Raw genomic sequence first — 13,276 nt, forward strand, 5'->3', positions numbered from 1 at the left:
GGTGACATACCAAATCTCCTCCAGCTCCTAACGCAATATAGCTGTTGGCGAGCCTTCTTCGTGATTGCATCAACATGATGGCCCCAGGATAGTCTTCAGAGATGTTGACACCCAAGAATTTTAAGTTCTTTACCCTCTCCACTGCTGACCCCTCGATGAAGACTGCTTTGTGTTCTCCTGTTTTCTCCCTCCTGAAGTCCACAATCGGTTGCTTAGTTTTGGTAATGATGAGTGTCAGGTTGTTGCTGTGACACTGCTCAACCAGCTGATCCATCTCCCTTCTGTATGCTTCCGCATTGCTGTCTGTGATTCTGCCGACGACCGTGGTGTCATTGGCAAATTTGTAGATTATCACTGTAAATCAACAAAACCATAACTATAGAATCCAGATTGGGAATCTGATTTAAATACCCTGAATGGTATTTCCATTGTGGCTCCTTATCTTTCTGATTATCACTTTATATTTGTATATTAATCTATAATAAGGTGGAAGATTTTGGATTGTTCGGTCGATTAGATAATGTATTCAGAAATTGAGTGAAAATGCACAGTTCGTGTACTTTTGCATAGTATAATAATTTAATGTTGTATAGATTATAATCATAAAAAAACTAGATGCACTGTTATCACAAAACCAGCATTTAATGTCGTTAATCCGCACAGTAAGTTCCAATTGTGGAACAGCTTTTAAAGCTTACAAGGTGTATTGTGTTGAACGTTCCTACCCATCATGAACAGGTTAAAGATCAGTGAGACCTATTGTGCTCCTTTCCCCGAAAATGCTTCTTCAAAAGCAACATTATCCCCATTCAATCTAGAAATTGAATCAACTGGATGTATCCAGGGCGATGTTAAAGTTTTCAAGCTGAATGACGCAACCCAGGTTGACACACGTCCATAGCCATTATAACTTCAACAAAACTAGATAAGATTGATTTGTCACAAGATGATTGAGACACAGTCATCAGCAGGTGATGACACCAACCAAAGGCTGACTTTGCAAACAAATCTATGCCTCTCTGAAATACAGCATGAAATGAGAAACTTTGACATTGATAATTGAAGGGTCCGTCTTAAATGTGGATATTTTTACCATCGGCTTTGTGTCTTGACTTCATTATTCAGATTTAGATATCAAATTTGTCAGTGCATAAAAGACATCACATACAACCCTGAGATTCTTTTTCCTCTGGACAAAGCAAAATTACCACTTTTTGGTAGTATAAGACTGGGTACACATGAAAACAAATGTAAACAAATTGTGCAATACAGAAAGAAAAAAAAAAGCACAAAAGTAAAGGTTCTCAGATGATTAAATTTGTCGTTGAATCTGATGGTGGAGGAGTAGCAACTGTTCCTGAACCTGGTGGTGTGAGTCTTGTGGTGCCTCTTTCCTGATTTTAGCAGCAAGATCAGAGCGTGTGCTAGGTGGTGTGGATCCTTGATGATTGCTGCTGCTCTCTGATGGCAGCGTTCCCCGGAGATGTTCTCGATGGTGGGGAGTGTTTTGTCTGCAATGTCCTGGACCGTGTCCACTACCTTTTGCAGGCATTATGCTCAGGGGTATTGGTGCCCCCATACCAGACTAAAGCAGCCAGCCAGCAAGCACACTTTGAAAAATGAGCATCAATATTATGGAAATTATAACTGGCCAAAGCCTAACTTGGTGATTCACATGCTGCTTATTTTAAAATGTGATATGAAATGCAACATTTTACTACTTGAGGCTATCTTGCAGTGATAGAAACTTTTAAAGAAAGGAGTGAGCTCGACACCCATTTACGTTAGGAACTTTCAGAACTAATCCAGCTCTTCTGGTCATCTCTTGTGGTGAGATTCCAATGCAAGATGTCAAGATATGTTTTTGTTTTGACATACAATAGAGTGAATTATTGTGGATACAAAGAAAGGGGGGGGGGGGGGGAATACTCTATTGTGTAGTGACATTTCTCATCCCCGAATGAACATGTTTTATCAAGGAGAGATGCAAAACTATATATTGATTTTTTTTTGGCGAAAAGCAACATCTCATCCATTGTGTATTAATGAAATGTAGCATTCAAGATCAGCAATGGATCATTCTTGGTAAAAATGGTTGGAAAATCTTTTTTTTGTTTGCATCCAATCCAAAGAAGGGCATTTCTACAAATGAACATAAAATTTTGTGCTGATTTATTTGTATGATAATTGTTTAAAAGGTTGAGCATATTTATAAGTGCAATTGAAGAGCGTGCATGTGTTTTTCAAATGTTGATATTTTGTAACAATTTTTGGCCACCATTATAAAACTGGGACAAGGGTAAAACACAGGATTCTGTTGACACCGTGGTTACGTGAAATGCTGGGAGAAACTCAGCAGGTCAAACAGTGCCTTTATGTAGCAAAGGTGAAGATACATCGCCATCGTTTTGGGCTTGAGCCCTTCATCAAGGTGGGACAAAGCGAGTGAGGACCAAGCATTAATTTCAACTATTCTGTTTCTCTTAACCCCCCCCTTCCCTGGCCAAATCTATGGATCTGCTTTGCTGAGCACAGCTGAGAAATGCACTCATTTATGGGAAACTCAATAGATTGAACTTCACTGTTCATTTTATATATTCACATGTCATTTTCATGTAATTGACTACTATTCTCTTTCAAGTCAGCTATTCACCGTTGTATTGAAGAATAATTTACACTTTAAAGCGGTCTTTTACTTGCCAATCTCATTGTTCAGTTGTACAATCTAGTGAGTTGCAGTAATGCGGTCTGATGGTAGGTTTCTGCAATGCTAGTTTTTTTTCCCCCCAAAATTACACATTTTTAAAAGACGTTCACTTTGTTTTTCTTTTTCTTTTTTTTTTCACACCATAAATCACATTAGCCATGATATACACTATTTCTTTTCACACATATACAGTGACTTTTTCTCCCCCCCCCCTTTCCTCCCAAACCACCCCCCCACCCCCCCCTCTCATCCATTTTAGGTATACAATCTAGGTTGCATTAAGCCAGTCAGACAATGTTGTCATTCAACAAAATTACACCAGAAATTCTACTGAGTCCATTCTTTTCTTTCCTTCTCCTTCCATCAACTTAGGTAATGTTTGTCCCCGGTAGGTTTTCGCTATTGTATTTAATGTAAGGCTCCTATACTTGTTCGAATATTTCAATATTATTTCTTAACCAATATGTTATTTTTTCTAATGGAATACATTTATTCATTTAAATTTGGTAGTTTCTTCCTTTTAATTTGGTTATGTATTCCATTAATATTTAAAGACATATAGTTCAGCGTAGCCCTTTTATATTTTGTTTATCTTCTCTTTCCGTTTTTCCATCATTACCTTTCCTCCTTTTCCATTTCTGTTTTCTTATTTTCAACTCTTTATAAGACAACATTTCTACAACATCTAACATTTTCCTTATTCTCCTATTTCTATCTTATTTATCCCCAATCTCCCCTTCACCTCCTGAGTTGTCCTTTATCCCTTGTCGGACAACCACATCTCCCCTCTCCATTTGGATTTGCGAATCCACTCGCAAGCGTCAACTGATTTTGCAGTGACCGCTATTTCCCCCCACCCCGCCTCCCCCAGAAAAGATTTCACTTTTCATATGTCACAAAGGTCCCTCTTTTAATTCCCTCCTTATTCTCTCTATTCCATTACCTTCCCTTATTAATTCTTGTCTATACTATCTATATTTTCCTCTAAGTACAGATACATTCATGTATGCTCATTGTCTCTATTCACTCTTATACCTCTTTACCTGCATACATATCAATCGTGATCATTTTTACTCTCATTACCCGTCTTCATCCCTCAGTCTATTTTTGTCTTTACCCACATACATATCAGTCGTGATCATTTTAACTCTCATTACCCGTCTTCCTCCCTCAGTCTATTTTTGTAATTGTTCTGCAAATTTTCGTGCTTCTTCTGGATCCGAGAATAGTCTGCTTTGTTGTCCTGGAATAAATATTTTCAATACCGCTGGATGCTTTAGTATAAATTTATACCCTTTCTTCCATAAAATCGCCTTTGCTGTATTGAACTCTTTTCTCTTCTTTAGGAGTTCAAAACTTATATCTGGATAAATGAAGATTTTTTGCCCTTTATACTCCAGTGGTTTGTTGCCCTCTCTTACTTTTTCCATTGTCTTCTCCAGTACCTTTTCTCTTGTAGTATATCTTAGGAATTTTACTACAATAGATCTTGGTTTTTGTTGTGGTTGTGGTTTAGAGGCCAATACTCTATGTGCCCTTTCTATTTCCATTTCATGCTGTAGTTCTGGACATCCTAGGGTCTTAGGGATCCACTCTTTTATAAACTCCCTCATATTCTTGCCTTCTTCATCTTCCTTAAGGCCCACTATCTTTATGTTATTTCTTCTGTTATGGTTTTCCATTGTATCTATTTTTTGAGCTAGTAGTTCTTGTGTCTCTTTAGTTTTTTTATTAGATTTCTCCAATTTCTTTTTTAAGTCTTCTACCTCCATTTCTGCTGCTACTGCCCGCTCTTCCATCTTGTCCATTTTTTTTCCCATTTCTGTTAAGGTCATCTCCATTTTAATTATTTTCTCCTCTGTGTTGTTTATTCTTCTTAAATCCTTAAATTCCTGTGTTTGCCATTCTTTAAATGACTCCATGTATCCTTTAATAAGAGCAAGTATATCCTTTACCTTGCCTATCTTTTCTTCTTCTATTTCACCATACTCTTCCTCTTCTTCTTCCTCTGGGTTGACCATCTGTTGTTTCTTTGTTGCCCTTTCCTCCTCTTCTATCTTGTTTCTATTGTCTTCTGTGGTCTCTTCTTGCTGCAGGTGTTCTGCAGCTGTCGTTGCCGGCTGTGGAGATCGACTCCCCAGCTGGTCCCCCCTCCCGTCGGTGTGTTTTTTTTCATTCGCATCGCGCATGCGCGAAGTTTCGTGCATGCGCGGTTGCGCACTTTTGCTCGGCTCTGCGAGCCATTTTTGTAGTCCATTATTTACCGACCTGAGGGAGCGGGTTTCTCTCTCCGCAGCGGGCCTCTTCGGACAGGTAAGGCCTTCACCTTTTTCCTCCTTTGTCTTCTCTTCCTCTCTTCTTACCGTTGCTTTCGACTTTTCTTTTTTTGTCGCCATCTTCTTTCCACCTTTATACTCACTTTTCTGTAACTTTTATTTCTGTGCCTTTGTGTTTTCTCTTGTTTTTCCCGACTTTTCTGGAGAGAGCTGGAGTTCACCGTCCGGCCACTACTCCATCGCGTGACTCCTCCCCGTTCACTTTGTTTTTCCACGAGTAAACCAAATGTGTAATGCTAAATGACTTCCTTGTGCCAAGAGACTTTTCAGCAGTAAAAGTCACCTGCAAGTGTAACTTGGTGAACTTATTACAAGTTCCCCAATCAAGTATTCCCTTTATTAGAGTACGACTGGAAACCGAGTAAATGATATCACCAAAGCTGGATGCTGTGGACTAATCATTATTTTTACTGATGTACAATTGAGAGCAAGATGGGTTTTTGAGCATGTGAGTTGAAAAGAGTTGAAGGCTATTACAATTTTCCATTTAAAATAGTGAAAGAACATTTTCAAGATGTAGGAATTACAATTACAAAAAAAATTATAAAAACTTACTGAAAGAGAACTTCTGGGTATTGTATTGATAGGTTTAAACAATCATTGTTGGGTTGGTCTCCCTTATCTATTATAATGATAGGATGTATTCATTTGATTAAAATGAATATTTTACATTTAATGAATATTCTACATTTTTGTATCCTCAAACCTGAGCTTGCTGGATTTGGCTATTTCTACATATATTTGGCAAGGGGGGGAAAAAAAAGCCCAAAAGAGTACGTTAAATGGAGGTTTCACTTCCTGATTTTTAGATTAAACTATTGGCAGATTAATTTATGTTAATTGACTTTTATTATTGCATTTGGATAAATCAGTGAATTGCCCTTCCTGGGTAGAAATGGAATTACAGTTTACTAAAAAAAACTCTATGTTGGCAATTTTAGGATCCTCTTTCCCAAATTAACAAATAATCCGTTAATGAATAAATAGATTGAGATTTTGAGCTCAGTTTAGGAAATTCTTTGGAATTGATGGTTTTTCACTGGCTAGTCCAATTATACATAACCATCTTTTTCAATTGTCTTTGTTGAAAGGTTTTAAGGAATGGCATAGAATAGGTATTCAAAGTTTCAAGGATCTTTTTATTCAAAATAATTTTGCCCCTTTTGAACAATTATCACCCAAATTTAATCTTTCCAATAGGCACTATTTTTAAGATATTTACAAATTAGGCATTTCATTCAATCCAAGCTTTCAGATTTTCTGCAAATTCTAATAGTAAAACTCTTGATCTATTTTTTAATGTACGATTTTATTTTTATGTTGGATTAATAATATTTATTTATGATAATTTACTGGACTTCCATTCAGTCCCAATGGCTAGGATCAAAAGAGATTGGGATAGAGGCTGGAATATAAAATGAATCTTCAGATGAAGATTGGTACTCTACTCTCTGCTTGATTAATGATTCTCATTTTGTGCAAGACACTGCTTATTACAATTTAAAGGGGTGCACAGAACTTGTACGTGTAGACTTAAATTATCCTGTTTTAGTCTTGCCAATGACACAGGGCTTTATTTTTTGCCATGACCCAAGCTTCTGATATTCAACCCTAATTTCCCACAAGAACGTTGCCTTCCATCTTGGAGCAAATCCTTTTGATTGACATCACAAGTTTGCGGGCCCCAACGTCTTAAATCTCAGTCCTTTGTTTAAAACGCCTTCCTTTACTCCGATATGGGTCAATCAAAATGATCATCACATTGTCAAAGTGTTCAATAATTCCCCTGGGCAAGAAGAAATTGTCCATTTCACACAGAATCATTCCACCTGTGCGTTCATTAGATGGCTGAATAGTCAACAATCAATGCCGTGTTTTTTAATTTCCCAAACACGTGACTTTCTTCAAGTGTTCCATTCACATGACTCACTCACCACCTGTTTTCCTGGTGGGGTGGTGGTGGTGGGTGGATGAGTGGAACCATTGTTCTTTTTTTCTTCTAGAGCATCACTTCATTTACAGTCAATACTTCATGGTGCCACTCCATCTCATCACAACCTGTGAATGGTTGCAGCTTGCACTAATCCTTAAAATGACAGTCACTAAATAAAATGTGATCTTAATAATACCTGTCTTTCAGATGGTTACTCAATGGACATTATTTTTTCTGAGTGGGGTTTACTAGTTGTAAATGCTGCAGCACCACAATCTTGGCAACAGGAAATGGTCTTGCAGCACACTGCATTCGCACCAATTATCAAGCATCCATTTATACAAATTACATACTAATTGTATGTTATTCATTCCATATTCCTATCCATGCCCCTCAGATTGTACTACTTACTGACAGCCAAGGAGCAATTTATACTGGTCGATTAATCTACTGACCTGCTTATCTTTAGAAAAGGAGGAACCCACACAGACTGAGTGAGTGCAAACTGCACACGGGCAGGAATAAACACTGCTCATTGGAACCATAAGGTAATAGTTTTACGGACAGTGCCTCTGTTACCAAATCATTCCTTCACTTGATTTAAAATACAAATTCACTGATTTCCCAGCTCTGTGGCAGCAAATTGGGAAGAGCCAATATAATCCTATGCAAATACTCTTCATCAAAACTTAAGGAGGCAGTGCCCCTCCTCTGGCTTTGCCATCTCCAGATCGGATACTATTTATGGTCACATAATAAAATCTTCTTTCTTTGGCTTGGCTTCGCGGACGAAGATTTATGGAGGGGGTAAAAAGTCCACGTCAGCTGCAGGCTCGTTTGTGGCTGACAAGTCCGATGCGGGACAGGCAGACACGATTGCAGCGGTTGCAAGGGAAAATTGGTTGGTTGGGGTTGGGTGTTGGGTTTTTCCTCCTTTGCCTTTTGTCAGTGAGGTGGGCTCTGCGGTCTTCTTCAAAGGAGGTTGCTGCCCGCCAAACTGTGAGGCGCCAAGATGCACGGTTTGAGGCGTTATCAGCCCACTGGCGGTGGTCAATGTGGCAGGCACCAAGAGATTTCTTTAGGCAGTCCTTGTACCTTTTCTTTGGTGCACCTCTGTCACGGTGGCCAGTGGAGAGCTCGCCATATAACACGATCTTGGGAAGGCGATGGTCCTCCATTCTGGAGACGTGACCCATCCAGCGCAGCTGGATCTTCAGCAGCGTGGACTCGATGCTGTCGACCTCTGCCATCTCGAGTACTTCGACGTTAGGGGTGTGAGCGCTCCAATGGATGTTGAGGATGGAGCGGAGACAACGCTGGTGGAAGCGTTCTAGGAGCCGTAGGTGATGCCGGTAGAGGACCCATGATTCGGAGCCGAACAGGAGTGTGGGTATGACAACAGCTCTGTATACGCATATCTTTGTGAGGTTTTTCAGTTGGTTGTTTTTCCAGACTCTTTTGTGTAGTCTTCCAAAGGCGCTATTTGCCTTGGCGAGTCTGTTGTCTATCTCATTGTCGATCCTTGCATCTGATGAAATGGTGCAGCCGAGATAGGTAAACTGGTTGACCGTTTTGAGTTTTGTGTGCCCGATGGAGATGTGGGGGGGCTGGCTGATGGAGGACCTCAGTTTTCTTCAGGCTGACTTCCAGGCCAAACATTTTGGCAGTTTCCGCAAAGCAGGACGTCAAGCGCTGAAGAGCTGGCTCTGAATGGGCAACTAAAGTGGCATCATCTGCAAAGAGTAGTTCACGGACCACTGACATGGTCTTTGCCCTCAGACAGCTCCAAGAAAAGTGCAGAGAACAAAACAAAGGACTCTACATCACCTTTGTTGACCTCACCAAAGCCTTCGACACTGTGAGCAGGAAAGGGCTTTGGCAAATACTAGAGCGCATCGGATGTCCCCCAAAGTTCCTCAACATGATTATCCAACTGCACGAAAACCAACAAGGTCGGGTCAGATACAGCAATGAGCTCTCTGAACCCTTCTCCATTAACAATGGCGTGAAGCAAAGCTGTGTTCTCGCACCAACCCTCTTTTCAATCTTCTTCAGCATGATGCTGAACCAAGCCATGAAAGACCCCAACAATGAAGACGCTGTTTACATCCGGTACCGCACGGATGGCAGTCTCTTCAATCTGAGGCGCCTGCAAGCTCACATAATAAAATAGAAATGTCATATTACACAAAATTGCATTAAGTTTGCAATGATTTGCTAAGCTGTCATGGTTTTTCAATATCCAGCATTCAAAAACTTTTCAAGAACTAATAAAAATATAATTAACCACAAACACATATATTAAAATTACTCTTGATTTTCTTCTTCTCCCCCCTCTCCCAACCCCCTTCAGCAGAACCCTACATCCCAAGGGAAAGTTTACAGATATTACCATTTAAATGCTGGAGGATTGCAACAAGTTCCAGCTCCACTGTGTGACTCTATAGGGCACACATGTCAAACTCAGGCCCACGGGCCAAATTTGGCCCGTGATATAATTATATTTGGCCCGCAAGATCTTGGCAAATATGTATTAGAGCTGGCCCGCTGGCCACCGCGCCAGTATAGCTCATGCACAGCTAATACTACAAATCTCAGAATGCTTTGCAAATGCATTGGTGCCGGCCCGTCAGCCCACTAATCGCCCCCACCTCCTCTCTTTACTTTCATTACCATCTGTGACCTGTCGCCCAACTCACATGTAATAAACCCCTTACGAAAAATGGCCAAACGAAAGACAGAAAACAGGACCTTTCAAGATAGGTGGGAGGTTAACTCTGACCCCAGAGTTTGATGAACTTGCATCTAAGAAGAGATGCCAAGTATCTGGTTTAGACCCAGGTGCATCAGAGTAAATCACAGTGTAGAAGGCTAAGCTTGGATTCATATTTTCTTTGGTCAACTTTGGACTGTTCATAGTTGAAAGATTGGATTTTCATTGAAGCAAGTTGTTATTTTTTTGACTTGTTGGCTTGTGAAAAAAAATACATTTAAAAGGAGCTTAAAGGCTATAGAGAAATATTATTTATTGAATATTATTTATTTCTCATTTGTTAATGCTTCTTCTGGAAAGAGTTTAACCAAAACTATTATTAAACATTTATTTTAATAAGAAAAAGTTTAACATTACATGTTGAAAGAAGAGAAAACATGCAGATGTTGTTGAAAATTTTCAATAAATATTTAGTTTGGCCCACGACTTAGTCCAAGCTTTTAATTTTGGCCCTCTGTGAATTTGAGTTTGACACCCCTGCTATAGGGGATCCAATGGTGGACCTTGGTTAAGAACTGGCTAAGCGATTAAATTCAGCACTTCGATTTTTGTGCAGGAGATTTGAAAATTGACATAATTCAGTAAAACAGTAATATCTAGATTAATTTTTTTTTGACCTCCCCTCTGGTTCCTTTTCCAGTTATCTTCAATGGTTTTCCAGTTACTGGCTAGCAGAGTGGTAAATAGATCCACTGTTTAATCTTTTGAAGGAGAATAATCCTAATTTCTGTAGTCTGTCCAGAACACAGAAGTCTCTTTATTTTCCGTATCAGTCTCTAAAATCTCCTCTTTCTCCAGTCCCTGAATCTCCATCTAGTCTGGTATCTAATTGAATTTGATCCTCCATCAAAAGCATTGTGAGTGATTTATAAATGTTTGGTTATAATCCTGTATTTTTTTCTATTGTGTAATCCTGACTGGCATGTACAGTACAGTACAACACCGATTATTCAAAATTCTCAATTATCCAAAATTGTTTTGGACATTTGTTCGGCTCCGAAAATATTTTCAGATAATTGAGGATTTCAGAAATCCTCATTTATCCAAAAAATTCTGAAGTCAAACTGACGTCACAGATTGAAAAAAATGTTTAAATCCAGCATGTATACGTGCATCTCTGAGACGCCATTTGATTCCAATGGTTTTGCAATGGCAAAGTGGTCTGCAGATAGCACTGTGGATGTGACTGAAAATGAAAAGAGGAAATGTTTGTGTCCATACAACAGAAAGTGAAGCTGCTGGTTTGTCTTTTTTTGGTGAGAATTAAACATTATTTCATGCTTTAAAAGCCCTTGTGGCTTAAACACTGTTTCAGGTGATTTGCTGTTGCTACTGGGCTGTTTTTTAAAAAAAATGACCAGTTATCCAAAAGTATCATGTGTCAGAAATAGGCCCGGTCCTGACCATTTCGGATAATCCGACGTACTGTGTCATCTTCATTATACTGCACTTCAGTTTCCTTTGTTAATCTTCATATCCAAGCAGGATGACTGAAGTAAGTGTTTGTTTATGTTGCAGAGTGCTTCACAGATGACTGATTCATATCACGTTGATGAATTTCTGTTGGATATATAATTTTAGTAATGCATTGAGAAATAGATTGCCTGTGTTGTCTCAGGGGCTTTTGAACCATGGGGGAAATCTATTTGAAAGTGCTGTATGTAATCTTTCAAATTGGGCACAAACATTATATATAATTATATATATCATATTGGATAGTTCTTTGTTCTAAATATTTTTAATGGACTTCAAAAGTTACTTTATTCAGTGGAGTATGACATTTTATTAGAAGAGGAATCTTCATTTAATTGTGTAGTCCCAATGATCAAGTTATTTAATTTCATTTTTAATTTAGACATACACCGCACACAGGCCTTTTCCGGTCCACAACCCCTTGCTACCAAAATACCCCAATTAATCTACAATCCTCGTGTGTTTTGAAGGGTTGGAGGAAACTGGAGCACCCACAGGAAACCCAAGCAGACACCGAGAGAATGTACAGTTTCCTTACAGATGGTGCCAGGTTCAAGCCCAGATCACTGGTGCTGTATTGCCATTGCGCTAATACCAATGCTAACTGTATCCTACAATTCACCGTAATGCTACTAGGAGACAAAATTGATTTTTGATCCTGTTGAAGTGTTCACCCTGCTGGAAGTGCGTGAAGAGAGCAAATGAGCTGTGGTGTGATCTTTCATTCCTCCTTCTCCCCCACCCTCCTCTCCCCAACTGATTTAAATATCTTATCAACAACCACTTTTTAGCAGTTCCTTGGGTGTGGGACAAGGGAATACAATATAATAGTAATCTAGTGAGTATCTTGAAAGTAATGAAAAAGGTTTTGAAGAAAAGGATCCAAAATAAACTTGTATTCAGGAATTGTAATGACAACACTGAGTCAATGCCTTTGAAAAGAAACTTTTGGGTCTGGGGTTCAAATTTGCTTTTATGTGAATAAAAATATTCATAAATCTAGTTTGAAATTTAATTAAATGGCATCTTTAGATTTGTTCAAGTTAGTACTAGATTGTTAGAGGAAAAAGGCAGAAGTTGAAATTATCTTTATTGCCCTACTTTGTTACAATGAACCATATAACCGTTTACAGGACGGAAACAGGCCATGTCGGCCCTTCAAGTCCGTACCGGTTCACTTGAACAACTCCACTAGCTCCTCCGCAAACTCCTGAGGAAGTAGAGGCTTTCTTCATGATGCCATTGGTGTGTTGGTTCCAGGAAAGATCTTCCGAGATAGTGACTCCCAAGAACCTACATTTGCTCATCCTCTATTGATGACAATAAAACAATCAAGTCATTCCTTTAAAAAGATTCTTAAAAAAAAATGCAGTTAAGGACTTGCCAGAGTCACATGTGAACTTCCAACTGTTTGGTTTCTGCAGGCTTGTATGTATAATTATGATGTCCTTTCAACATTAGTAGTTTTTCAGTGAAGAGTTTAACTCTGCAAACTTTTAATGCTGAATCATATTCCTCTGCTTTTAATACCTGCTTTTGTCTTTTCTAAATCTCTATTCCTTTCTCCTTTGCCAGGATTGCAACAGAACAAAGCAGTAGATTGGCAAAATATAGGACTCTTCGGTAGAAGGGTTTCTAATCAACTTAACCCAAGTAAGGGTTTGAAATGCATCAGCTGTGTATGTAGAAAATGAAATTTTCTGATGTGCATGTCACGTTGAAATTCTTTTCATTCCTGCTGTGTGCATTGCAAAAGATGAGCATTTGAAGTTAATGGTAAAATTCTTTGACTCTTTATTATCTAATTTTATGTTGTTCTAGATTCATTCAAACTTTCATTTGATGTGATCTGGATCATAAATTCATTTTTTAACCATTTAAACCCTCATTTTGACATTCAATACTCACTGGAGAAAAAAAAACGAACCTCTATTAATCTAACATCAGCCAACAACTTGAAAACACGAATACCTTGACATGTATTTGACAATGCTTTGCATTAGTTGGGCATTGGGTTATAGATCTCTCAGTCCTTTGATACTAAAGATGATTCA

The 13,276-nt window shown here is 38.8% G+C and overlaps 1 protein-coding gene across 1 annotated transcript in view; it reads left to right on the forward strand.

Moving 5' to 3' along the window:
• rpn2 (ribophorin II) overlaps positions 1-13,276 on the forward strand; it is a 42,589-nt gene that overhangs the window by 26,217 nt on the left and 3,096 nt on the right. The window contains exon 17 of the mRNA XM_069888032.1: positions 12,798-12,875. Coding sequence (XP_069744133.1) covers positions 12,798-12,849 — 52 coding nt within the window. The 3' untranslated portion in view covers positions 12,850-12,875. The remainder of the gene's footprint in view (positions 1-12,797; positions 12,876-13,276) is intronic.

This window comes from Narcine bancroftii, chromosome 6, assembly GCF_036971445.1.
Source record: "Narcine bancroftii isolate sNarBan1 chromosome 6, sNarBan1.hap1, whole genome shotgun sequence".
In the NCBI taxonomy this organism is placed as follows: domain Eukaryota; kingdom Metazoa; phylum Chordata; class Chondrichthyes; order Torpediniformes; family Narcinidae; genus Narcine; species Narcine bancroftii.